The sequence below is a fragment of the Bufo gargarizans genome, chromosome 5, assembly GCF_014858855.1.
Source record: "Bufo gargarizans isolate SCDJY-AF-19 chromosome 5, ASM1485885v1, whole genome shotgun sequence".
Lineage (NCBI taxonomy): Eukaryota > Metazoa > Chordata > Amphibia > Anura > Bufonidae > Bufo > Bufo gargarizans.
Genome location: NC_058084.1, coordinates 89756629 through 89768750, shown reverse-complemented (window position 1 = coordinate 89768750; position 12122 = coordinate 89756629). Strand labels below are relative to the sequence as shown.

General features: G+C 44.5%; 1 protein-coding gene across 7 annotated transcripts in view; it reads left to right on the top strand.

Annotated features, from left to right (window-relative positions):
• Positions 1 to 12122, top strand: part of VPS13B (vacuolar protein sorting 13 homolog B) — a 988099-nt gene that overhangs the window by 526850 nt on the left and 449127 nt on the right. For all 7 annotated transcript variants that reach the window (XM_044295329.1, XM_044295331.1, XM_044295327.1 and 4 more), the window contains one exon: positions 16 to 236. In XM_044295329.1, coding sequence (XP_044151264.1) covers positions 16 to 236 — 221 coding nt within the window. The remainder of the gene's footprint in view (positions 1 to 15; positions 237 to 12122) is intronic.

Sequence of the window (12122 nt, the reverse complement as noted above, 5' to 3'; positions counted from 1 at the left end):
TTTTCTACCCTTTAGGAGTTGCTTTTCCTTGGACCATCAACCTCCATAACTTTAGTGTGTATACTCTTGTGGAGCATCAAGTAATACTCAACTTAGTAGAACCAATGGGCTGTACGTCTACCCTGGCCGTCACTTCTCACACGCTGCCGTCAGCTGGTCCTGAAGCTGGCCACTCGTTTGTTGTCTGTCTGCATGTTGACTTAGAACCTCTGGAAATAAAATGCTCAAATTCCCAGGTCAGTCGATCGAATTATGTTGCTTTTACTGTAATATGGTTTAAACATGCACACATATTATAGAGGTTTTACAAGATTACGAAAAAATAATCCTATTGCTCATATAATAGAATAGGGAACAGGAAAAGTAAAATCTGATGCTTCTACCCCAGGTTAGAAGTTGTGATAACTCACTTGTAAACACTTCCCTGTTACTAATATTGAAGTTCACTGTGTGTATAGGTGTCTATACAATGTGGAATGATGTATGACCTTTTTGTAGTCATAGTCAGCATGTACAACAGGAGTAACTGTCAAATCAGTCAATTATTTAGTTCAGTGATTTCCATCAGTGATTGTGAGCCAAATCCAGGTGCAGATCTTTGCCTTAGGCTAGGTCTACACGAAGACATTTGTCGCGCGACATTTTGTTGCACTAATGTTGCGCGACAATTTTTATAATGGCAGTCTATGGTGTTGCACTGCAACATGCGACATACTGCGAGGTGACAGTCGCAGAAAATCCATTCGAGATGGATTTTCTGCGACTGTCGCGTCGCAGTCGCAGCATGTCGCATGTTGCAGTGCGACACCATAGACTGCCATTATAACAATTTCCGCGCGACATTAGTGCAACAAAATGTTGCGTTACAAATGTTGCGCCCTATCTGTCTCGCGACTTTTTGTCGCGCAACAAATGTCGTTGTGTAGACCTAGCCTTACACTTTATCTCTGTGTAGCTTCCACTCTTGGTTTAGGCTCACAATCACTGAATCTGGACCCACTCATTTTCAATGAGTCTGTGTACATGAGCATTGTTTTTCACGCATAACTTGTGCGTTACGTATAAATCGCAGCATGTTCTATATTCTGCGTTTTTCTGAACTGAACGCGATCACATACTAAACTGAATGGACTTGCTTGCGAAATTGTGCGTTGGACCTATTCCGCTCACGCTCGTCTGCAAGGGGCCTTTCAGTGACCATATAGTGGTAGCTATCAGTTCTTCACAGGTGCTCTGCAAAACATATTAGTATGTAAAGTATGCTTGGATCCAGTTACTCAAATGTGACGTCTTCTCCTATTGGAGTCTTTCGCTTTCCCTTTTCTTCTCCATCCAGCCATGAAGATTTCTTCCAGCCATGACTTGCCTTTTGCAGAATTTAATGCACAAATTAGTACTCCAGAGGGTAATAGCGGTCCTTACGCAGTAGTGTTGCCCCCTTTCTGCTCCCTACTCGGCAGTGTGTTTTTGGGAGCTTGTGTCCCCATATAGTAGCAATGTGCACACAGACAGTAGTAGTCTTCCTGTGCCCCCATGTATAGAGAATAATTCATACTGCCCCCTTTGCACCAATATAAATATTAAAATGGAAGTCACCAAGCTCCATTCCCATGAGGAGCAGCAGGAACCTCTGCTTTTTGCCTGCTCTACATGACCAGGCCCGGACAGTGCCATACAGTGCAATCCACAGGCCTAAAGCATCTTGTATACTACCAGAGTAAGTAGTGTATCCACTGCTCCACGAAAGTTTTCAACTGGATCCACGTCTCTCAGTTGAAAGCAACGCTTGTTGCGGATTCGGCTATACCCCTTTGCCTCCAGGCCTGGTTGCAGTCACACCACATGCAATTATTATGCCACTGATAGTCTTTCACATAGCACAGGTAGACTGCATCCAAGCCATCTACAGCATGTGGACCTGAAGATTCCCTGTAAATCTGCATGATCTGTAAGGAACGATTCTGATTTATTCAGCTGTGTTATGTTATACTTAGTTTATAGTTGTTGCTCCTGAATTGTGCTGTTATCATTAAACAAACATAACTTTGTGTCAGTTCCTATTAGTAAAATACATAATGTGTCTAACCATCTGATGAAATGTCTAATAACTGTAGGGTCCTTTTCGATCTCCGCTCTACACCCTTGATATATATGATAAAATCTCTAAGTCTAAGAGCTATCCTTTTAAAGTTGTGGTAGCAATGGCAGGCTTTGTGCAATCTGAAGAGTGTTTACTTTGATGTATTTGTGGGTTTGTGTAACTCGAGATCCTTCTAGCAGAGGCATCTTTGGCCTGGTGGAAAGAAATAAGTAGCAGATGTGCACATCCTGACGCATGGCAGTGCTGACTTGTGGACGCACGTGCTAAAGAACAATAAAAATTCCTCCAGTCGGGTTCACACCCTTGTGCTTTTTCACGCTACATGAAGTTCTGATTGGAGGGTGGCAAGCAGTTAAGAGTGTCTGGAATACATCACAGCAAAGTGGAGTGGAAAGGTGCTTGGGGACACAGAGGGTGACCTGAGTTTGCTTTTTGTTTGTGTTCTTTTTAAATGACAGCGTGTGTGGGTTCAGTTTTGAAGCCTGCCCTCTGTTACATCGATGGCCTTCAGGTTGGCCCTTTTGTATCTTGATCCCGTTGTTAAGTGGAAAGTGGGTGCAATTGAAGACTTGTACATAATAGTATAGTTTTTACTTCTGATCACTAATTGTTTTTGTTTTTTTAATTAATTCTAAAGGTGAATTATCAAGCCGACCACATAAGTGAGATGTATATTTGTATATTGACCAAATATTTTTTTCCTGACTGTGCTCATACCTATTTCATTAGTAATTTTTCCAGTAGTAATAAGTCAGAGCAACTGGATGTGTTATTTCGCTAGTAATCTGACTGGCTTTCTCCATTAGAATGACTTTTAAGAGAAAGTTACGACATTAAATACCTGTGACTTGTGCTTCAGTTATGGAGGTAAGCTGTTGATTGCATTTGCATTGCTGTATCTATTAGGTGTGATTTAACTGCCCCAGGAGAGGTGTTAGAACAGCATTGTAAGTGGCAGACAATAGATGTTGCACCCTTCCACCCATATTCAAGCTTCTCGAACTTAACATAAATAGCTTCCTACATGTCTTCCAAGATGCAAAAGTCAATGTCATCAAATGAGTGTCATTTGTCCCCAGGTGTTGACACTTCTGTGCTGGGCCATATGCTGGTGTAGCTGCTGCTTTGCTTCACCTATGTACAAGTCTCGGCACTCCTTACTGCACTGGACTGCATCCACAATAATTGCTCTTTTTGTGTTTTGGCAACCCTGATGGGATACTTCTGTCCACAGCTTATCCAATGGTACAAAGGGTCAACCATGTTGAAATCCAAAATACCTGATCCTTCTTCTTACCCATTAGAAGGCACCAGATTGTTGACCAATTCTACCAAAATTAGTGTGTTTTTTTAATACTTTTATTTAATGTATGTTGGCAGCCAAAAATGCGAATGTTAGCAGTAGACATAGTTAGGCTTACTACTGGTAGAAAAATGGACACAAGGATTGTCACCAGGCTTCATAGTCCTCATACAGATGTGTATACCCTTTATTTTTCTCCAAAATTTGTTAAGGAGTCAAAGTTATCACAATACAATCCCAATACAATATCACAGTATATTCGCAAAACCCTCGAAAGGCTGCAATTCTGGTTATTACCTCTGGGTGGACAATTAGAAGAGTGGTTAATTTTTTTCAAAGCTGTCCATGTTGTGCCGCACCACCTAGTATATATTGTGCTAAAGGAAAAGATAAGGAATTACACATCTGTGCATGTCTGTATATGTAGTTATGCAGACTTACAGAAGCAGAAATGTCTTGTGTAATTGTGCAGATTTGTTCAGCACTCAGCAAAAGCCACAGACTAATGCATGTGGGAGCATTAAGGGTTCTACGAGACCGCCAACCTCTTTTTATATTGGCTAGCAGCTTTGAAATATAGATAGCTCATCACACTTCCAATACAGTTGGTTCCGGAAGTTAAGGAGATGGGACCTTGATACTGGAACTGGAGCACTGGTGACAGATGAGTGTTTTTAACCCCAGCACTCTGCCTGGCCATATGAAAGGGGATTCCATTCTCGGAGGATCCCTTTAATGGTGGCCATATTAAGTGATAATCAGTTTTGTTTATGGGTATAAAGCCCATCAAAATCCTTTTAGCCTGACACAACCTATTGCCATGACAAACATTATAAATGGTCCGACATTCCATTTTGGTATGGACTTGCAAATAACTCTTCTCCAGAAGAAAAGACTTTCTCAAAAGTAAGTCAATATCTCAGTTTAGAGAGAGTTTTAATACACAACCTGCAGGTAATCTAAACGCAAAGCACGCTTGTGGACAGGTGTGTTTCATTTTCCTTGGACCTCATCAGCAGTGAAGATGGTTTTGGCTAGCTTGTGATTAGCCCTAGATAAAAGCATGAAAGAAGTGAGAAAGTGGTCAGTGTTCCTCTGCAAGAAAAATAATTATTTATCTTTCCCCTGGAAGGACTTTTGAAGTAAAATATTGACCAATGTAACTTTCTCTTTAGAAGATGTATTCTCCTTTCTTGAGAGATAGATATGTTAAAATTTTGAACAGAGAGAATTACTTGTAGTCTTTCTATCTGCTTTCTGAAGGAGAATGGGGTTTCAGCAAGGTACTTCAGTATTGCCAAATCGTATAGAATTTTCACAGCAGGGAATATGAGATCCTAGCACTGGTAAGACTAGCAGTGAGTGTGATGGCATGTTCACATTACTGGTCTGTGTTAAGCTAGTTCCACATCTCTGGTAAATCTATCCGACAGGCTGTTCTGGCAGAGGATCAGCCTGCCGAGTTTACCGTATTCAGCTTAGCCCGGATACTGTTGTTCACCACCAGACTCTATTGACCATGATGGAATCTAGCCAGTTTCCAGCATGAGGGAAGGGTTTCGGCTGAAAAAAAAACTGGTACATGCATTTGGTTTTTGTCTGGCCGAGACCAGGCACTCATATCGGAAACTTGCCGGATAGTCGGATGGGTTTGTCAGTTAATAGTAGTATCTGGCTAGGACGGATACGGTGAGCTTCGACAGGATGTTCCTCTGCTGGAACAGCCTGTCCGATAGATTTACTGCAGGTGTGGAACTAGACTTAGAGCCATATATTTATTTCCCAAATAAATTTCTGATAACCCATAATTGTATATGCTCTTCTTTTTACAAAGATAGAGATGGATTTGAATAGGTTGTCAACAGACATGGACAGAGGCCGACTGGGAGCATAAAGTGGCACTGGAAAAAAAACTTAAAAGTAGCCCCATGTTGTAGGCAGGTTCAAGTTGATAGAAGATGGAGCAACACAAGTAGGCAGGGCCAGCAATACTGGAGTGCAGCACAAAATACCACTGCGGTATTTGGCTGTATCACCATCCTGAGGATGACGATACAGTTGAATTCAGGAGAGCACCTGTGACTGTTGGCCAGGTGCTTAAGTGCCTGATGCTCCTACATGAATTACTGTTGACAGCATCAGATAGTTATGTGGCCATGAGAAGGGATTTAACGGCCCCTCTGGGCATTGGCCCACCTCGAAATTTCCCTGTAGGGTCTATGGCCAGTCGGCCCATGGACGTTGATGGTAATAATATGACAGACCACGTGAATAAACTCCAACCTCAGTGCATTATAATTGACATCTTCTGATTTACTTGGGGTATTTTAACTCCTCTACCGAGTTACCACACACTGAGTTTCTTAAAAGTGAACGCTCATGGTAGTTGCGGTCTGAACAGATGCTTTATAAAGACATTGTTCGATGATTCAGATGTACGTCTCCAAAGACCTGCATATTTTTTTTTGTCTTGTATTATTCATGGACATCACGTGTAGTAAATCACATGCAGTATCATCGTAACATTCTGGCAAGTTAGTGCTGTGAAAACGAGCTCTGGAAACTCAGAACTGGTCAGCACACAGAGGTATTGAGTGTCTTACAATATATCTTGGTCCGCAGTCAACTCCACTGCAGCTGGGTGACCTGCGCCGCACTATGGAGCATATTGTGTGTCTCATTTATAGGAAAGATGTTCCCTAAAATATGCCTCTTGTGACTTAAAGCAATTTAACATTCAAGGTAATAAAATGTTTGGGAATATGATACACTGACATATTTTTTTTTTCTCGAAAGATTAGTTTTATATAAACTGATTTTTTTTGATTTTTTTTTCACCATACAGTCCATTATCTAACATGCAATTAGCCTAAAGCCTAAACACACACCCCGGCTCACCCTAACCTGCCCCCACCATCCAAGGAAAGAGAAAAAAAATATTGAATATGACAATATTCGTATACAGTAGATACAGAACCTGGATAAATCTGATGTAAAGGAATGCCTGGCTTAGTTACACATAGCAACCAGTCAGACTCCACTTCAATTAAAATTTTCAAATTCATTTTTAAAAGAAGCTCTGAAAAATGAAAGTTTTTATTTTATTTTTTTATACTAGTTTTGATAAATCTCCCCGGCAGTGTCCAAAACTCATTCTGAGCCCTGACCAAGCATAGAAATGTGTTTACATCCTTTAATCTTGCAGTCCCTATGATCAATCCATAGAGTTGTAAAGTATGTCCTACATATTAAAAGCTTATAGACACATCTTAATCTTTGAGCCCACCAGCCACAGTTTAGCATCCAGTACACAAAATAATCCAGGGGAATTGTAATTCCAAATGTATTTGTACTTGAAAATTCAGTACATGTATCAAAGTTTAAATGTTTAGATCTACACAAATTACCCACAAACCATGTTCACTATGAAGATGTCCTCACCTGATGAGTTCTTAGAATTTGTAGTATTCCTCTTACAGTTTCTGCCATTTTCAAAGTAATTATCATAGTTGTAAAATGACTAGGTTTCCTGCTGGCTAGATTGACCTGACTTCCAAACTTTCTCAGAGTTTAGCTACTCCAAGAAACAATTAAATTGCCACCAGGAAGTGTCAGAAATTGAACAGCTAAGAACAAGAGGGACCTCACACTAACGTGGGAATTATTTTTCAGCTGTTTGTGGAGATGTTTGAAGCAGTGGTGAACTGATGATCACTACAGCATTACAACATTGCCACTTTATAACATTTCTTTAAAAATATTTCTTTTTGCATCTCTCAAGTTTCTGTAATGGGCAGTGGGTGTGTACCCATGGCACCAACTAATCTGTTTAACTTTGGGCTAATCCTGGCAATCACCTGACTTTAACCTCTATAGAGGGATCTGGACTTCAGTGCAGGGCACTCACCAGGCTGCTATCTCTGAATAATCCTGGTCTAGTTGGCACACGAGTCATAGATACTGGTGTGAAGCACCAAAGGATCATTCAATACTTGTAGACAGTAAACAAGTAGGGGTCAGGGCAGGCAGAGTTTGTGCAAATCTGTAAAAACTAATCCAAGGTAGGCAGCACAGGATCGGTACAGTAAACAGGCTAAGATCAGGGCAGACAGCTGAGAGTCAGTTAACAGGCAGAGGTTTGAGACACAGGCACTGAAAATAGCACACCTTTCACTAGTAACCTAGTAAACAAAGAACCTAAGCTCAGGCAAGGAGTGAGAAGGCAATACAGCATTCATAGCAGAAGCTAATTAGCAATTAAAAGCAGCCTTTTAACTGCACACAGAGCAAGGAGAGGAGGGGGATGGTGGTGAAGGCAAAATGGGAGTAGTAGTAGTTCAATTAATAATTTTCCACAAGAAGTAGCTGGGCAATGAGGGACACAGGCTGCCGGTGTATCAGTTTCTTACGTGTTTCAAGCCACAGTGTCATGGAACCATGAACCAGACGTACAACAAGAGATGAGTGGAAATAAGAAGGCTTTATTGAAAATAAAGCTGTAAGGCAAAAGTCCAAACGGATGGCTAAACCGAAGCAGGGTCTTGCGAAACCAGAGATCAGGAACCAGAAGGGTAGTCAGATGAAGCCAGGATCAGGAACCAACAGGGTAGTCAGACAAAGCCAGGATCAGGAATCAGCAGGGTAGTCAGACGAAGCCAGGATCAGGAACCAGAAGCAGCAGCAGTCTTAGAAGCATGTGAGCACAGGGGGACCAAGCAGGGAACTGAAGCCACAGACCTCCTATATATATGAGCTAGGCATCCAGCTCCTCCCAGTGGGAAGGAGGAGCCGCAGGGTGGGAGGCTACAAGAAACCCAGAAACCAAGATGGCCGCCAGCACATGTCAAACGAAGGAGAACAGCAAGGAGGTAAGACCATGACAGTACCTCCCCCTCAAGGGCCCCTCCTCCGCGGAGTAAGGAACGGTTTCTGAGGGAAGCGTGCGTGGAAGGCTCGGAGCAAGGCAGGAGCATGGACATCTGCGGAGGGAACCCAGGAACGCTCCTCTGGACCATAACCACGCCAATGGACCAAAAACTGCACCTGGCCGCGGACCAGGCGTGAGTCCAGGATATTGCTCACCTCATACTCCTCAGCGGAAATGATGTAACCTAAGAAGGTCACCTGGGATCGGTGAAATTCGCATTTCTCAAGCTTACCGAACAGCTTGTTCTCTCGTAACCGTTGCAACACTCGTCTGACATCCAGAATGTGGGCCTCCATGGATTCAGAATATACCAAGGTGTCATCCAAATAGACCACCACACACTGCTGCAACAGGTCACGGAAAACATCGTTGATGAATTCCTGGAAGACTGCGGGCGCATTGCACAACCCAAAGGGCATAACCAAGGATTCATAATGACCGGTCCTGGTGTTAAACGCGGTCTTCCACTCATCGCCCGCCTTGATCCTTACCAGGTCGAGTTTGGTAAAGACCGTGGCCCCTTTGAGGCGATCGAACAGCTCGGAAATCAAGGGTATCGGGTAAGCGTTCTTGATCGTGATGCGATTGAGACCCCTGTAATCGATGCAAGGCCTCAACTCACCGCCCTTCTTTTTCACAAAGAAAAATCCAGCCCCTGCCGGGGACGAGGATTTGCGAATGTGTCCGCGTGAAAGCGCCTCCCTCACGTACTCCTCCATGGCCTCATTCTCCGCTACCGACAGTGGATAGACTTTGCCACGAGGAGGAACGGCACCAGATTGTAACTCTATGGCACAATCGTATGGGCGGTGCGGAGGTAGGGCAACCGCACGCACCTTATCGAATACATCCCGGTACTCCTCGTATTCAGGAGGCAACAGAGAGTCCGAGGAAGTACACAGCAACTTGACAGGCCCATGGATGCAACTAGCCCCACACTGCGGTGACCACGAGAGGATCTCGGCCGATTTCCAATCGAAAGTCGGATTATGCTTCTGGAGCCAGGGGTACCCCAAGACCACCGAGTAGTGTGGAGACGAAATAACCTGGAGACAGACCGACTCTCTGTGAACGGCACCAATGGCCATCCCCACTGGAAGGGTCTCATGAGTCACGTGTGGCGGCAGAAGGGGTCTGCCGTCTATCGCCTCAAGAGCCAGTGGGGAACCTCGAGGCTGCAGAGGAATGGAATTGGCGGCAGCGAACACACTATCAATGAACAAACCACCAGCACCAGAGTCCACCAACGCCTGGGTCGTCACCGAGCCCCCGACCCAGGAGAGGACAACAGTAATCAGTGGTTTGTCAACACGGGAAACCGGGGACGAGGAGACTCCACCCAAGATCTGCCCCCGACAGGATCTCAGGTGCGAGCGTTTCCCGGACGGTTCGGGCATGCCAACCGAAAATGCCCACCGAGACCACAGTACATGCATCGGCCCTCGCGTCTCCGGAGTACCCTCTCCCCCTCGGACAGGCGAGCAAACCCCAGCTGCATGGGTTCACCCCCAGACAAGTCATCCCCAGGAGGCGTGGGAGGAGAGGGAGGCACGGGTGGGACAGCAAACGTAGGCGCCAATCTGTTAGAAGACCTCCGCCCGCTCTCCTGAAAGGAAGGTCTCTCCCTGAGTCTGGTGTCAATCAAAATCAGGAAAGAAATAAGAGACTCGAGCTCCACAGGTAGGTCCTTAGCTGCAACCTCATCCTTCAAGGCATCCGAGAGACCATGAGAGAAAGCAGCGACCAGAGCCTCATTATTCCAGCCCACCTCTGCTGCCAGGGTACGAAACTCAATGGCGTATTCAGCTACGGATTGTGAACCCTGTCTGATGGACATAAGGAGCTTCGCAGCAGAGGCAGCACGAGCCGGCACATCGAATACCTTCCGAAGAGAAGCAACAAAACCGGAAAACTCGGCAACCACCGGATTGTTGTTCTCCCATAAAGGGCTGGCCCAGGCCAAGGCCTTGTCCGAGAGCAGCGAGATCAAGAAGCCCACCTTTGATCTCTCAGTAGGAAAGGCATGTGGCAGCAACTCGAAGTAAATGCCCACCTGGTTAAGGAAACCTTGGCACTGAGTTGGCTCTCCCCCAAAGCGCTGTGGAAGGGGGGCAGAACCGGTCATACCCCGAAACACCGCAGGCGCAGCAACAGGTGTTGGGGTAGACTCTGGCGCAACAACCGGAGCGGCAGTAGGAGCGGGCCCAGGAGCGACAACCGACCCATCGGCAATGGAAGCTAAATGAGCCGTGCGTTCAAGCAGGGTTTGCAACGCCACAGCGAACCGACCCAACAGGTGATCCTGCTGATCAAGTCTGGCAACCAGCGTAGGTAGCGAGGATGGCCCTGTACCGTCAGAATTCATGGCTTGGTCCTAATGTCATGGAACCATGAACCAGACGTACAACAAGAGAAGAGTGGAAATAAGAAGGCTTTATTGAAAATAAAGCTGTAAGGCAAAAGTCCAAACGGATGGCTAAACCGAAGCAGGGTCTTGCGAAACCAGAGATCAGGAACCAGAAGGGTAGTCAGATGAAGCCAGGATCAGGAACCAACAGGGTAGTCAGACGAAGCCAGGATCAGGAATCAGCAGGGTAGTCAGACGAAGCCAGGATCAGGAACTAGAAGCAGCAGCAGTCTTAGAAGCATGTGAGCACAGGGGGACCAAGCAGGGAACTGAAGCCACAGACCTCCTATATATATGAGCTAGGCATCCAGCTCCTCCCAGTGGGAAGGAGGAGCCGCAGGGTGGGAGGCTACAAGAAACCCAGAAACCAAGATGGCCGCCAGCACATGTCAAACGAAGGAGAAAAGCAAGGAGGTAAGACCATGACACACAGTTGGCTCTTAGTCTTTGCACCATTGTAGCTTTGCACCTTCTGGCATATAGGTGACTTGAACTAAACTTTTTTCTTTGAATTTCATTGGATACATAGAAACATGGAAGATTGACGCCAGCAAAGGAGCACCTGCCCTATCTAGTCTGCCATTATATTATTTCCTTCATGTTTAAATTCACTTACAGTTAATTTTCCAACTACATAGAAGCATCGACTACTCTTTCAGTAAAATCATATTTTCTTATATTGCTTCTGATTCCCCCCACCCCCCTAAAACTAATTTCACATTTTTTACCCCTTGTTTGTTGTGTTTAGCTTCTAATTAAAATGCTTCTTACCTGAACCATACTTAAACCTTTATCCTCCTAACAGGTCTGCCCGAGTGCTCCAGGAGCAAGGGGAGGGGGGCTGGCTGGCTGCTTTTGCTTCTCATATCTCTGTATTGGTAGAAGCTAGAGATATGTGCTTGTCTTGTTTGAAAGCAGGTATTTTAATCTTTCTGACAATACCAGAATCACAGCATTATCTTCACTACATCGGAAGATATCCCTGATAAAAATCGTGATGGCAGTAAATGCAGATTTTACCATGTTTATTGACGACTCGATTTCTAAGTGTGATATCTCAAAAATAGCCAATTGAGTATGTGTCACTATTTTATAATGTCCCATAGCAGTGAATCAAAACTGGCTTAGTTGCCCATAGCAACCAATCCGATTTCACCTTTGCCAATTTTCCTTTGTACCAGTTTGATAAATCAGGGCCTCGTCTCTCTTAAGTCACTTCTGACTTTGGCATCAAAAACTGCATAAAAAATCCTGAATTTGAAATGCAAGCCTAACATATTTAACATTTATGGACTTAAGGTGTTATTGAGCTGCTGCTCATTGACTTTCTTACCAGCATACTTTTGGTTCTGGTCCCAAAGTATCATTCTTAGGTCTCATAGAC